Source organism: Neoarius graeffei, chromosome 26 (genome assembly GCF_027579695.1).
Source record: "Neoarius graeffei isolate fNeoGra1 chromosome 26, fNeoGra1.pri, whole genome shotgun sequence".
Classification (NCBI taxonomy): domain Eukaryota; kingdom Metazoa; phylum Chordata; class Actinopteri; order Siluriformes; family Ariidae; genus Neoarius; species Neoarius graeffei.
The window spans coordinates 37,760,468-37,775,247 of record NC_083594.1 but is presented as its reverse complement, the minus strand read 5'-3'; the positions used below and the strand labels follow the sequence as shown (position 1 = coordinate 37,775,247).

The window sequence follows — 14,780 nt, the reverse complement described above, 5'->3', positions numbered from 1 at the left end:
TGAGTCAGACGAGTACGTCCATGGTTTGAAAACTTAACAAAATTATGAACATTAAGATGTGTTTGTCCATACAATGACTTGTAGAAGAATATCAAGTCCTTAATTTCTCTGTCATAACAGAGAGGAAGTAAATCTAGAGCCTTTAATCTTTCTTTATAAGATGTCTCTCCGATATTAGTTCTTAGTACCCATCTAGTGGCTCGCCTTTGAATCCTCTCGAGTAATTCTTTTAGCTTTGAATGGCTGGGTGACCATACTTCTGAGGCAAACACGAGGTGTGATTTAACGTGCGCCAAGTAGAGTGGTGTTCTACATTTAATGTCAGTAAATTGTGGGCATGTTCTCTTCAATAGGCCAAGTAGTTTGTTGGCTTTTGCTGAGAAGGTTTGAATATGTTTCTCCCATGTGAGGTTGCTAGTGAAGATGACTCCAAGATCTCTTTCCTCTAGTGTATGTTTGATCGCATTAGGGCCGAGATGGTAATCATGTGAGATCGGGTTTTTCTTGTGCGTCACCGTCAGAAGCTTACATTTGGACGCATTAAATTTCATGTTGTTGTTGCAACTCCAATTGATAAGCTTTAATAGTGTGCGTTGTAGGTCTTCACAGTCGCCACTGGATGAAATTGTGTGAAGTATCTTAGTGTCGTCAGCATACAAAGCGACTGTAGTTTCCTCAGGAATGACATCGGGGAGATAGTTAATAAACAAGACAAAGAGAAGGGGACCTAAGATGCTGCCTTGAGGTACTCCAGAAGTAACTGGAGCCCAAGAAGAAGCAACATCATCAATCACAACTCTTTGAGAACGAGCACTGAGATAGTCCTCAGACCAGTCCAAGAGAGACCCAGCAATGCCGTAGGATTGTAGCTTGCTCAGAAGAATCGTGTGGTCGACTTTGTTGAAAGCTTTGGCAAAATCAAGATAAAGGACGTCAACTTGAATGTTTTTATCAAGTTTCATGTGAGGAAACCCACCAACATCCCAGAGTTGAAGCTGTTCTGTATGGAGGAATGAGCTAAATTTCCTCCAAGCCGGAGTGCAGGACTGATCAACAGTTACTGGAAACGTTTAGTTGCAGTTATTGCTGCACAAGGGGGTCACACCAGATACTGAAAGCAAAGGTTCACATACTTTTGCCACTCACAGATATGTAATATTGGATCATTTTCCTCAATAAATAAAAGGCCGAGTATAATATTTTTGTCTCATTAGTTTAACTGGGAACTCTTTATCTACTTTTAGGACTTGTGTGAAAATCTGATGTTGTTTTACATCATTTATGCAGAAATATAGAAAATTCTAAAGGGTTCACAAACTTTCGAGCACCACTGTAAGGGCTAATGTATAGAAAGATGGTTATTATTGTAAAATAAATACCTAAAGGGGTTTGTTTCATGATAATGACCGGCTCACTTTACATTATCCGGCTTATTCCATGAATACTTACTAGAGATTTCAATAATTTGACACAAAATATTGATTTTAAAATGATTTTACTGCTTCCACTAATGACATGGTCCATACCAAAATTCTGTTATACATAGCAGTGGTCTGTTATCCAGAAAGAACAGACCATAGAATGCTGTAATTGACCCATCAGGATCAAGTGTTCAACAAAGCTGTGTTAAAACTTTCAGTAACATATTGGACCCAAGTGTTTTATTCCACTTATACCATTTATTTATGAATGACATATTGTACTTTCTAACCATTTATTTCCATATTTAATGTTGGTATCACATACATTACAGCAGCTAGATCATCTGCCATACAAATCCGATGTGAATGAGTTGTGTTCTCCGAGTGTTGAATACATTTCATGAGTGAGCTGAGCGAACGAGTGAAATATTTTTCAACATAAGAAGATAAACTTAATATTGTCACAAGCCAGCCAGGAACACCTACAGTGGGGCAAAAAAGTATTTAGTCAGTCACCAATTGTGCAAGTACTCCCACTTAAAAAGATGAGAGAGGCCTGTAATTTTCATCATAGGTACACTTCAACTATGAGAGACAAAATGAGAAAAAAAAATCCAGAAAATCACATTGTCTGATTTTTAAAGAATTTATTTGCAAATTATGGTGGAAAATAAGTATTTGGTCAATAACAAAAGTTCATCTCAATACTTTATTATATACCCTTTGTTGGCAATGACAGAGGTCAAACGTTTTCTGTAAGTCTTCACAAGGTTTTCACACACTGTTGCTGGTATTTTGGCCCATTCCTCCATGCAGATCTCCTCTAGAGCAGTGATGTTTTGGGGCTGTCGCTGGGCAACACGGACTTTCAACTCCCTCCAAAGATTTTCTATGGGGTTGAGATCCGGAGACTGGCGAGGCCACTCCAGGACCTTGAAATGCTTCTTACGAAGCCACTCCTTCGTTGCCCGGGCGGTGTGTTTGGGATCATTGTCATGCTGAAAGACCCAGCCACGTTTCATCTTCAATGCCCTTGCTGATGGAAGGAGGTTTTCACTCAAAATCTCACGATACATGGCCCCATTCATTCTTTCCTTTACACGGATCAGTCGTCCTGGTCCCTTTGCAGAAAAACAACCCCAAAGCATGATGTTTCCACCCCCATGCTTCACAGTAGGTATGGTGTTCTTTGGATGCAACTCAGCATTCTTTCTCCTCCAAACACGACAAGTTGAGTTTTTACCAAAAAGTTCTATTTTGGTTTCCTCTGACCATATGACATTCTCCCAATCCTCTTCTGGATCATCCAAATGCTCTCTAGCAAACTTCAGACAGGCCTGGACATGTACTGGCTTAAGCAGGGGGACACGTCTGGCACTGCAGGATTTGAGTCCCTGGCGGCGTAGTGTGTTACTGATGGTAGCCTTTGTTACTTTGGTCCCAGCTCTCTGCAGGTCATTCACTAGGTCCCCCCGTGTGGTTCTGGGATTTTTGCTCACCGTTCTTGTGATCATTTTGACCCCACGGGGTGAGATCTTGCGTGGAGCCCCAGATCGAGGGAGATTATCAGTGGTCTTGTATGTCTTCCATTTTCTAATAATTGCTCCCACAGTTGATTTCTTCACACCAAGCTGCTTACCTATTGCAGATTCAGTCTTCCCAGCCTGGTGCAGGTCTACAATTTTGTTTCTGGTGTCCTTTGACAGCTCTTTGGTCTTGGCCATAGTGGAGTTTGGAGTGTGACTGTTTGAGGTTGTGGACAGGTGTCTTTTATACTGATGAGTTCAAACAGGTGCCATTAATACAGGTAACGAGTGGAGGACAGAGGAGCCTCTTAAAGAAGTTGTTACAGGTCTGTGCGAGCCAGAAATCTTGCTTGTTTGTAGGTGACCAAATACTTATTTTACCGAGGAATTTACCAATTAATTCATTAAAAATCCTACAATGTGATTTCCTGGATTCTTTCCCCCCATTCTGTCTCTCATAGTTGAAGTGTACCTATGATGAAAATGACAGGCCTCTCTCATCTTTTTAAGTGGGAGAACTTGCACAATTGGTGGTTGACTAAATACTTTTTTGCCCCACTGTAGGTCCTGATCCCATTTTTTATTCACTCCCTGGTTTTCCCTGAGCCTTTCCTGCACTGCAGTCAACACACCTGTCGCTCATCCACGGCTCTATATTATACCGCTCAGAGATTCACTCAGCACGGGATTGTCTTTGCCTCATGCTATTTTATTTTGCCTGCCCCCCCCCCCCCCCAGTTTTGCTTCGGACTCTGTTACTTTGCTACTTTGCTGTGTGCTTTTGGATTACTTTGCTCCCCCTTTTTGGATTACTTTTCCTATTCATTTTTTGGGACTGCGAGCGCATTTCTCCTGCCACAGGAGCGCTCTGGACTCTTTACTTTTGTTTTGCACTGTGAGGTCCCCCCCCCCCCCCCCCCCCCCCGCTGCTGGGTTGCGTTCAGGACTCAGTGACTTTTTTTTCCCCTGTTTCTGTGTTCATCTGGGACTTTTATTCTTCCTGTTTTGCGCTAGCTCCCTTTTCCCTAATTTTCCATTCTGGATTTTTCCCTGGCTGCTGCTCTCCTTTTCCTATGCCTCACACATCAAGGATTAAAGACATTTTCTACTCCACTCCCATGCACAGGAGTCTGCTTTTGGGTCTAGTCAGCAGCTATGGTCATTTGGCCCATGACAGAACAATTCCACCAAGAGGAACGGATCCAGCAGACTTGGAAACAGAGTAGCATTGACCAAACAAGGCTCTCTTCTGGCTTACCATGAGCAGGACATTGCAGCTGTCTGCCAGACCATGACACATTACAGAAACTCTCCTCTCAGATGGAAAGCTTTCAGAATGCGATCTCCAGTCAACTGGCACCTGCGCCAGTCAGCTCATCCATTGTTCCAGCAGTCGTTCCAGCTCGACAACCCCACTGCGAGCCATGCCTGCCTGTCCCACAACCTTACGATAAGGAGCCTGGGACCTGCTGCTCATTCCTTTCCCAGTGCTCCTTGTCGATGGAACTCCATGCCTCTGCTTTCCCTTCCAAGAGCTCTGAAGTTGCCTATATTATCACACTTCTGACTGGAAGGGCTCGGGAGTGGGGAACAGCAGTCTGGGATGCTGAGGCCCCCTGCTGTTTGAGTTACAAGGAATTCTCTGAAGAGATGCAAAAGGTTTTCGACCAGTCACCCAAGGGCAAGGAGGCAGCTAGGTGACTAATGGGGCTCAAGCAAGGCAACTGGCTGGTTTACAACGATGCCATTGAGTTTCGTACCTTGGCTGCAGCTGTGGACTGGAATGCCAGTGCCCTGTATGATGCATTTTTTTCATGGACTAAACAGCTGTGTATTAAATGAAATTATCCCTTGCGACCATCCCCAAGACTCTGGACGGCCTTGTGGACCTAGCTGGTCAGGTGGATACCCAGGTACGCCAATGGAACCTGAGAAGGAGTCTCAGGTTTGAACCTACCGTCGCTGTTTCCTTGCGTGAGGCCGCCGCTTCCCCTGAACAGGAGCCCATGCAGTTAGGCAGAACCAGGGTCACTCCCGAGGAGAGAAGGCACTGCTGTGAGACCATGTTTTACTTTGGCAAACCTGGACATTTCACCTCTCATTCCCCATTAAACAGGTGTTACCCAGTTAAGGCACTCATTGACTCTGAAGCAGACCAAAGCTTCATCAAGACGACCTTTGCAGAGGAGCTGGGGGTCAGCCTATGGAAGTTCGACTACCCTCTAGCTACGAGGGCACTCAACAGTACTGGACTCAGTCCTGTCTCCCATGTCACAGAGCCACTCACTCTTAAGGTCTTGGGGAACCATGTGGAATCCATTTCTTTCTTCGCCATGAAAAATCCTCATGACTCTGTTGGTCTTGGTCTTTCTTGGTTGTGCCTGCATAATCCTCATCTGAATAGGAGTAACGGTACAGTCCTCTCTTCGAGCACCTGCTACTTGACCACCTGCCTGTCCTTTGCCAAGACTCCCCTCACCTTTCAATCTCCAGTCCTGACGAGTACATTGACCTTTCTAACGTCCCTGTGGAATACCAGGACCTTAGTCAGGTGTTCACTAAGGCCCGGGCCACCTCTCTCCCTCCTCATCGACCTTACAATTGCACTATTGAGCTGCTTCCTGGTACTACTCCCCCTAGGGGTCACATTTATTCCCTCTCTCCCCCCAAGAGACAGGCAATGGACAAGTATACATTAGAGTCTGTTGTGGCTGGCATCATTCATCCCTCATTGTCTCCGGAAGGAGCAGGTTTCTTTTTCATGGTCAAGAAGGACAAGTCTCTCAGGCCATGCATCAGCTATCAAGGTTTAAATGAGATCACCATGAAGAACCACTACCCACTACCTCTCATGTCCATGGCATTTGAGCTGCTGCAAGGGGCCCAGTTTTTCTCCAGGCTGGATCTCCACAATGCCTATCATCTGATATGCATTAGGGAGGGGGACAAGTGGAAGACTGTCTTCAATACGCCCACTGGGCACTACGAATACTTGGTCTTACCATTTGGGCTCACTAATGCACCAACTGTCTTCCAAGCACTGGACAATGACATCTTATGAGATTTCATCAAGCAGTTCATCTTCATCTACCTCGATGACATCTTGAGCTATTCTCCCATGTTCGAAACTCACCATTCCCACGTCAGACAGGTTCTGCAGTGGTTACTAGAAAATCAACTTTTCGCTAAGGCTGAGAAATGTGAGTTCCATAAGTGCACACTCTCATTTCTGGGTTTCATCATCTCCCCAGGTAAGGTCCAAGTGGACCTGGACAAGGTCAAGGCAGTCTCGGACTGGCCCATTCTTTCCTCCCACAGGGAGCTGCAACACTTCTTGGGATTTGCTAATTTTTATCGAAGCTTTATCAGGAATTATCGTTCCATTGCTGCCCATCTTACAGAACTCGCATCCTTCAAGCACCCCTTTCACTCACACTGAGAATGCATTCATATCCTTCAAGAACATGTTTTCCACTGTACCTGTCCTTATCATTGCACACCCTACAGCTCAATTCATGCTTGAGGGGGATGCCTCGGACATGGGAGTCGGGGCAGTCCTGTCCCATGCTACAGTTGTGCTCAGCCGAAGTCAAGCGGTGTGAGAAGAACACACGGGTGCGTCTTGTCATCCTTATCGTTCTTCTCACACTGCTTGACTCAGGCTGAGTGCAACTATAGCATAGTTGATCGGGAACTGTTGGCCATCAAGTTGGTCCTGGAGGAATGAAGACATTGGTTAGAGGGGACTGAGACCCCTTTTATGATATGGACTGACCATAAGAATCTTGAGTACATCAAATCTGCAAAGCAACTTAACTCGTGCCAAGCCAGGTGGTCCTTTATTCTTTTCATGCTTTAACTTTGTGCTTTCCTTCAGACCGGGTTCCAAGAATGCCAGGCCAGATGCCTTCTCCAGACAGTTCTCTCCTGACTCTCAGCAAGACGCCACAGAACCTATCCTTCTCGCCCACTGCCTTGTGGCCGCCACCTGGTTTGACATTGAGAAGGTTGTCCAGGAGGCTCTGGCCAGCAATCTAGGTCCAGGTAATGGACCATCTAATGTTCTGTTTGTGCCCCTTTGTGTACGTTACCAGGTGCTTCAGTGGGGGCACAGTTCTCTTCTCGCTTGTCACCCTGGGGTGGCCCGAACCCTCTTTATTTTCAGGCAATGCTTCTGGTGGCCAACGATGTGGCAGGACATCAAGACTTTTATGGCAGCCTGCGATGTGTGTTCCAGAAGCAAGACTGGTAACCAGCCCATGGCCAGACTATTAAGACCACTACCTGTACCTCATCATCCCTGGTCCCACATTGCTGTGGATTTTATCACTAGCCTCCCCAATTCCAAGGGTAACACCTGTATCCTGACTATTGTTGATCGTTTCTCTAAAGTGGCTCATTTTGTCTCTCTCCTCAAGCTGCCATCTGCTAAAGAGACTGCTGAACTCCTTATTAACCATGTTTTCAGGATTCATGGCCTGCCACTGGACATCATGTCTGACAGAGATCCTCAGTTTTCTGCTCACTTTTGGAAGGAATTCTGTAAACTCATTAGAGCCAACCCTAGCCTTTCCTCAGGATACCACCCTCAGACTAATGGTCAGACTGAGCGCACTAATCAGAGCTTAGAGCCCTACAATGCTTGACCTCAGGTGATGCATCTTCCTGGAGTGAGGCTCTGCCTTGGACTGAGTATGCACACAGTATCCACCCATCATCCTCTACTGGACTGACCCCATTCCAGTGTTGTCTCGGGAACCAGCCACCTCTCTTTCCCGAGCAAGAGAAGGAAGCATCTGTCCCTTTTGCCCAAGCCTTCATCTGACGCTGTCGCAGGGTGTGGGCACGTGCCAGGTATTGTCTGCTACACTCTCGCCAATTATATAAGAGGAAGGCAGCCCGACACCGCACACCAGCCCCAGTTTACCATCCCGGACAGAGGGTTATGTTATCCACTGCTAACCTTCACTTTCAAACCCCCTCCTGTAAGCTGGCACCCAGGTTTGTTGGTCCATTTCCCATTTTCAAAGTTATTAACCCCACTACTGTCAGACTGATGTTACCTAGGTCTTTGCATTGTGTTCACCCTTCCTTCCATGTGTCTCAACTAAGACCCCTGATCTCCAGATCTTTCTCCCCTCCCTCCAAGACCCCTCTCCCCAGGTTTATCAATGGAGGTGAGGCCTATACTGTCAAGAAGTTGCTAAAGGCCCGTCGGTGAGGTCGGGGGTTGTAGTACCGGTACCTGGTTGATTGGAAGGGATATGGCCCAGAGGGAGAGGTGTTGGGTCCCAGCACGCTTCAACTTGGACCCTTCACTCATCAGCGACTTCCACCACAAGAACCCAGAGGCCCTGTCTAGGACACCCGGGGGGGGTACTATCATGAGCCAAACAGGAACATCTAGGTCCTGATCCAATCTTTTACTCCTCTCCATGGTTTTCCCTGAGCCTTCCTTGTGCTGCAGCCAGCACACCTGTCTCTCATCAGCTCATCCACAACTCTATATTATACCGCTCTGAGATTCATTTGGCACGGGATTGTCTTCGCCTCATGCTATGTTATTTCGCCTGTTCCCCCCCAGTTTTGCTTTGGACTCAGTTATTTTGATACTTTGCTGTGCACTTTGGGATTACTTCTCTCCCCCTTTTTGGATTACTTTTCCCGTTCATTTTTTGGGACTGTGAGCATATTTCTTCTGCCATGGGAGTGCTTTGGACTCTTTACTTTTGTTTTGCATTGCAAGCTTTTTTTTCCCGCTGCTGGGTTGCATTCAGGACTCAGTGACATTCTTCCCTGCTTCCACGCTCGTCTGGAACCTCCACTCTTCCTGTTTTGCACTAGCTCCCTTTTCCCTAATTTTCTGTTCTGGATTTTTCCCTGGCTGTTGCTCTCCTCTTCCTGTGACTCATGCTTCAAGGATTAAAGGTATTTTCTACTCCACTCCTGTGCACGTGAATCTGCTCTTACATGTAGGTCTAGTCAGCACCTATGGTCATTTGGCTCGTGACACATACCTTTGCTACACTGTGTAATATTCTTTTTATTATATAGACACATCCACAAAAATATGCAAGTTAATCAAAAGAATTTTAATTTTGAACCGGTTTGCCATTTTGACAACACGCATCAAGTCAGCAGGAAAACATTGGGAGTGATGTCATCGGAGTGAAGATATTGTAAAATATGTCATTCAGGTCCAGGATGTAGTTCTAATGAAAAATACAAGTTTTTCAACAAGAGAAGATAAACTTCATATCTTCAAGCCAATGTGTGATTTTATCTTTATTATATGGACACATTTACAAACAAAAAGTATGCACATTTATCAAAACAATTCATTGATATCCTCATGAGTGAGGATATTGAAAAATATGTTACTCCATGTCCTGTATGTAGTTCATATAAAAACTACAAGTGGCATATTTCCCAGTAATGCACTCGTGTCTGTATAATAAACGTAATTATGTGATTTTTTTTGTTTTGTTTTTTAATCCTGATACTGCCATTGCTTTACTGTGACTAGATATATTTATTATCTATTTGAATTAAAAGAGGAAAGAAAAAGAATCATAGTATATGAGCTTCAGTTATAGTTTAATTTAATGTTTCTCAAAAATTCTAAAACATATCTAACCCAGTTTTAAGCAATGTATATTTCAGTAATAAGTATTATGTTTGCATTTTATTAGACATGTTTGGTCTTGAAATCAAAATGGCTCTCTTTAATAGACCTTTGGATACCTACGTACACACACAGCACAGAATATACTGTATTTTATTACTGTTAAATGTTAAATGCAAAAAAACATCAAAAATATCCTATCACTATCAGTATTTGTAAAATGAATAATTCTTCTTATAAAATACAGTCTTTTTCCCCCCAAAGGTGTATATCTCAGTCAGTAGCAGTGCGAAGGTTGGAGCCAGCATATCGGAGGAGAGAGATGTGGCCGCAGGGGCAGTGGGCTCCTCTGGCTGTGCTGTCAATCATTGTGCTGCTGTGGAAGGAGGTGGCTCCCATCAATGTCCCTCCAGACCGTGAGTCATAGTCATACAATCATAACACAGGCAGATACTCATCACTACTTATGGAGTAAATAATTATTGGCATAATTGGTGTGGTAAAAGCCTAATGGCAATCTGTCCTCACTAATGGATAATAGTGATTGCAGAAAGCCATCTGATATGGAGGTGTTTGGTGCTATGATAATGCTGCAGTTCATGTTAAAATAGAGATGTGCAGATGTCAGCTGTCAAGCAATTTGCACTAGCAGAGAATGGGGAATTATCCCTACCCCTCCCCTTTCTCTCTTTCTTTCTCTCTGTCCCCACCTTTCTCTCCCCAACAGACACATTGAATATCCTTGAATCCTAATACATTCAGTCATTTTCTGTCATTGTTTTTCTTTCTCTCTCTCTCTCTCTCTCTCTCTCTCTCTCTCTCTCTCTCTCACACACACACACACACACACACACACACACACACACACACGGTATATTAGATAACCACCTATAACAACTGTAATGGGTTCTTTTTCATGTTATATTGTGCCAGTGCCTGCCTGCCTTTCTTTAAAACTCCACTTTTTTTTTTGAAGTGAAAAATATCAGACAGAAAATTTACATACTGGAAAAGAAACGATATCTAAAGCACTATAAAACACTTAAATGTTATAAAATAGGCCTTTATTGTTGGCTGATAAGTTTTCAACTGGGAAGAGCAAGAGTGTTCATCTTCTCAGGTCAGTGGTGGCTGGTGATAAAATGGGGGGTGGGGGGTTGTTAGTGATGTATTAAAGGTGCTGACTGCAAAATTGAATTCTGGGCAAAATGTTCTATGTTTATAGCTCTTGGAGTTTTGAGATGCTGCATACACTTTGTATCCTATGTGTAACTGTTTTGCTGAGATAAAATACGTCCCACATTTTACGATTCTGAAAATTGCCAAAGCAAGTGAGCAGCAATATCATATGACCACCGTGGGGCTTGTTTGACCTACAGTGGTGCTTGAAAGTTTGTGAACCCTTTAGAATTTTCTATATTTCTGCATAAATATGACCTAAAACATCATCAGATTTTCACACAAGTCCTAAAAGAAGATAAAGAGAACCCAGTTAAACAAATGAGAAAAAAAATATTATACTTGGTCATTTATTTATTGAGGAAAATTATCCAATATTACATATCTGTGAGTGTCAAAAGTATGTGAACCTCTAGGATTAGCAGTTAATTTGAAGGTGTTAGGGTTTTGCTGGGATTCGAACCCAGGTCGCTGGTGTGATAATCCAGCAAAACCCACTAGGCCACCAGGGGGATGACTCAAGTGCAGAGGCGTGAGGCAAAAGTAGAGTATCAAAAAACAGTTTATTTACACTATGTACAATATTTACAATCCGATGGAAAAAAACTAAAAGAAAATCCAAAAGCTCAGAAGATAACAAAAATAAAAATATCCAAAGGGTCAAAGTCCAAAATCCAAATAAGAAAAAGGCAAACGCTCAGAAGATCAAAAAGGTCAAAAACAAAATCCACAAAGTCCAAAAGAAAGAAGCAAAAACCAAGAATACAAAGACACAGGCAAGGTACATGGGACAGAGGGAACTAGCACTAACAGCATAACATAGGAAAAAGACTCCGTGACAAGGGAACAAACAGAGGGGTATTTATACACAAACTAATTAAGGACAGGGCAGGGTAGGAAACAGGCAATAAGACAAAAACAAAACACAGAACACAGTGGTGACCTCTAGAGGCCCAAAACAAACATGACCAGAAAAGGAAATAACAGTGGCCTCTAGAGGCCAAAACAGTCCCAGTCCTAACAGGACCCCCCCCCCCCCCCCCCCAGGAGCATCTCCTGACGTTCCCAGGACGATCAGGATGGGCCGAATGGAAGTCCCGACAAAGTTCTTTATCGAGTATGTCCCGAGCTGGGACCCAGCAGCGCTCCTCAGGGCCATAGCCCTCCCAGTCCACAAGATATTGGAGGCCCCCGCGAACCCGGCGGGAGTCCAGCAGGCGGCGCACGGTGAACACAGTCTGACCCTGGAAGATGCGGGGGGGGGGTTCCTAGGAGCAGGGGCATACGTGGACGTCAGTACGGGCCGCAACAGGGAAACATGGAATGTGGGGTTGATCCTTAGCGTACGTGGTAACTGGAGCCGGTAGGAGACAGGGTTAACTCTGCATACAACCTTGAAGGGGCCAATGTAGCGAGGAGCAAGCTTGCGGTTCTCCACCCGCAGCGGAAGGTCCTTGGTGGACAGCCAAACCCGCTGCCCAGGGCGGAAAGTGTGGGCAGGTCTCCTATGGCAGTTGGCCTGAGTCTGGTTGGTACTGGAGGTCTGGATGAGTGTCCTCCTGACCTTGCTCCAGGTCTTGCGACACCGTCTCATGTAATGGTTGACCGAGGGCACCCTAGCGTCCTCCTCCTGGAGGCATTTCACCTCTGTTCCCCTGTCCGGGAACAGAGGTGGCTGGAACCCGAATTGGCACTGGAACGGCGACAGCTTGGTGGCCAATGACTGCAGGGTGTTGTGGGCGTACTCTGCCCATGGCAGCCAGGTGCTCCACGATGTCGGGTTATCCATAGCCAGGCCTCGCAGGGTGGTTTCCAGGTCCTGGTTGAGCCTCTCCGTCTGGCCGTTGGACTGGGGGTGGAACCCAGAGGAGAGGCTGGCAGTGGCCCCGATGCTCTTGCAGAAGCCGTGCCATACTCGGGAGGAGAACTGGGGCCCCCGGTCAGAGACGATGTCCTGAGGGAGACCAAAAACTCGGAAGACATGAGTGAACAACAATTTAGCAGTGTCAAGGGCAGAGGGGAGTTTGCACAGTGGAATAAAGCGGCAGGCCTTGGAGAATCTGTCCACTATGACCAATATGACAGTGTTACCTTGAGACTCGGGGAGACCCGTGATGAAGTCGACCGCCACGTGGGACCAGGGATGCCGGGGAATAGGCAGAGGATGCAGGAGACCCTGGGGATGCTGTCGCGGGTTCTTGGTTCTGGTGCAGACCTCACAGGACAGGACGAATGACCTCACTTCCTTCTCCATGTTAGGCCACCAGAAGCGTCTTTTCAGGAAGTCCAGGGTCCTCCGAGCTCCTGGGTGGGCAGTGAGAGGGGAAGAGTGACCCCACTGGAGAACCTTGGCCCGGACATGACGAGGGACGTACAGGAGGCCCGGTGGCCCCGTCCCAGGATCAGGGTCCCGGCGTTGAGCTTGTCGAACGGTCTCCTCAATACCCCAGCGGACAGGAGCCACAATCCGGGATATAGGGATGATAGGCCCGACTTCACTCTCCCTGTTAGTGGCAGAGAACAGCCTGGACAGTGCATCAGGTTTGGTGTTCTTGGAGCCGGGGCGGTACGATAGGGTGAAGTCAAACCTACTGAAAAACAGGGCCCACCTCACCTGTCGTGGGTTCAATCTCTTGGCTTGCTGGAGGTACTCCAGGTTCTTATGGTCCGTCCAAACCAGGAATGGATGTTGCGCTCCCTCCAGCCAGTGCCTCCACTCCTCAAGGGCCAGTTTGACCGCTAGCAGTTCTCGATCCCCCACATCGTACCGGGACTCCGCAGGACTCAGGCGGTGGGAGAAGTATGCACAGGGGTGTAGCTTTCCTTCCGAACGTTGAGAGAGCACTGCGCCGACACCACTGTCTGAGGCGTCTACCTCCACGATGAATGGTTGGGAGGTGTCCGGGAGGACCAGAATGGGTGCCATGCAGAAGCGGTCCTTGAGGTCTTTGAACGCCTTTTCCGCCTGAGGAGACCAGACATAAGATCCACCTGTCCCTTTGGTGAGGTCCGACATGGGTGCTGCTACAGAACTAAAGTTCCTGATAAATTTGCAGTAGAAGTTAGCAAATCCTAAGAACCGCTGAACCTCTTTGACGGACTTGGGAGTGGGCCAGTCCCGGACGGCCAGGGTCTTGGCTGGGTCCATTTGGAGTTGGCTTGTCCGTACAATAAAACCCAGAAAGGAGACCTCGGGAACATGAAATTCGCATTTCTGGGCCTTGGTGAACAGATTGTTCTGTAGCAGCCTCTGGAGAACCTGGCAGACACGGTGGCGGTGCTCCTGCATGGTCTTGGAAAAGATAAGGATGTCGTCGAGGTAGATAAAAACGTACAGGTTAATCATGTCCCTCAAGATGTCGTTGATTAGGGCCTGAAAAACAGCTGGTGCATTGGTGAGTCCGAAGGGCATCACCTGGTACTCGTAGTGCCCTGACGGGGTGTTAAAGGCGGTCTTCCACTCGTCTCCCTGTCGGATACGGACTAGGTGGTATGCGTTCCGTAAGTCCAACTTGAAGATAGTGGCGCCTTGGAGCAGGTCGAATGCTGTGGACATCAGTGGAAGGGGATAGCGGTTGCGCACGGTGATCTTGTTCAGGCCCCTATAATCAATACATGGCCGGAGCCCCCCATCCTTCTTGCCGACAAAGAAGAAGCCGGCACCAGCGGGTGAGGTGGAGGGTCGAATGAACCCAGAGACCAGGGCGTCTTTGAGGTATTCCTCCATGGCCTTGCGTTCTGGCTGAGAGAGGGAAAACAGTCTGCCACGAGGAGGGGTAGTCCCAGGGAGCAAGTCGATGGCACAGTCGTAGGCACGGTGCGGAGGAAGAATGGCGGCCCTGCTCTTGCTGAAAACTTCCTTGAGATCCCAGTACTCTGTGGGAACTTGAGATAACTCGGTGAGATCAGGAGGCTCGGCAGGAGACACAGGAGAGCTAGAGAGCAGACGAGGCATAGCAAGCAGGACCCCACTCCACAACCTGGCTAGTGACCCAGTCTATACGAGGGTTGTGGCGGGTAAGCCAAGGG

General features: G+C 46.7%; 1 protein-coding gene across 18 annotated transcripts in view; it reads left to right on the top strand.

The window, feature by feature from the left end:
• The window catches only part of nfasca (neurofascin homolog (chicken) a), a 307,192-nt gene that overhangs the window by 122,187 nt on the left and 170,225 nt on the right, over positions 1-14,780 (top strand). For 17 of the 18 annotated variants that reach the window (XR_009651631.1, XR_009651633.1, XR_009651632.1 and 14 more), the window contains exon 3: positions 9,837-9,988. Coding sequence is in view for 14 of the 18 variants with exons in the window: in XM_060910012.1 (XP_060765995.1) it covers positions 9,895-9,988 (94 nt within the window). In the remaining 4 variants the exon portion in view is untranslated. Of the gene's footprint in view, positions 1-9,836; positions 9,989-14,780 lie in introns of those variants that run through there. The other variant, XM_060910021.1, reaches the window with a different exon arrangement.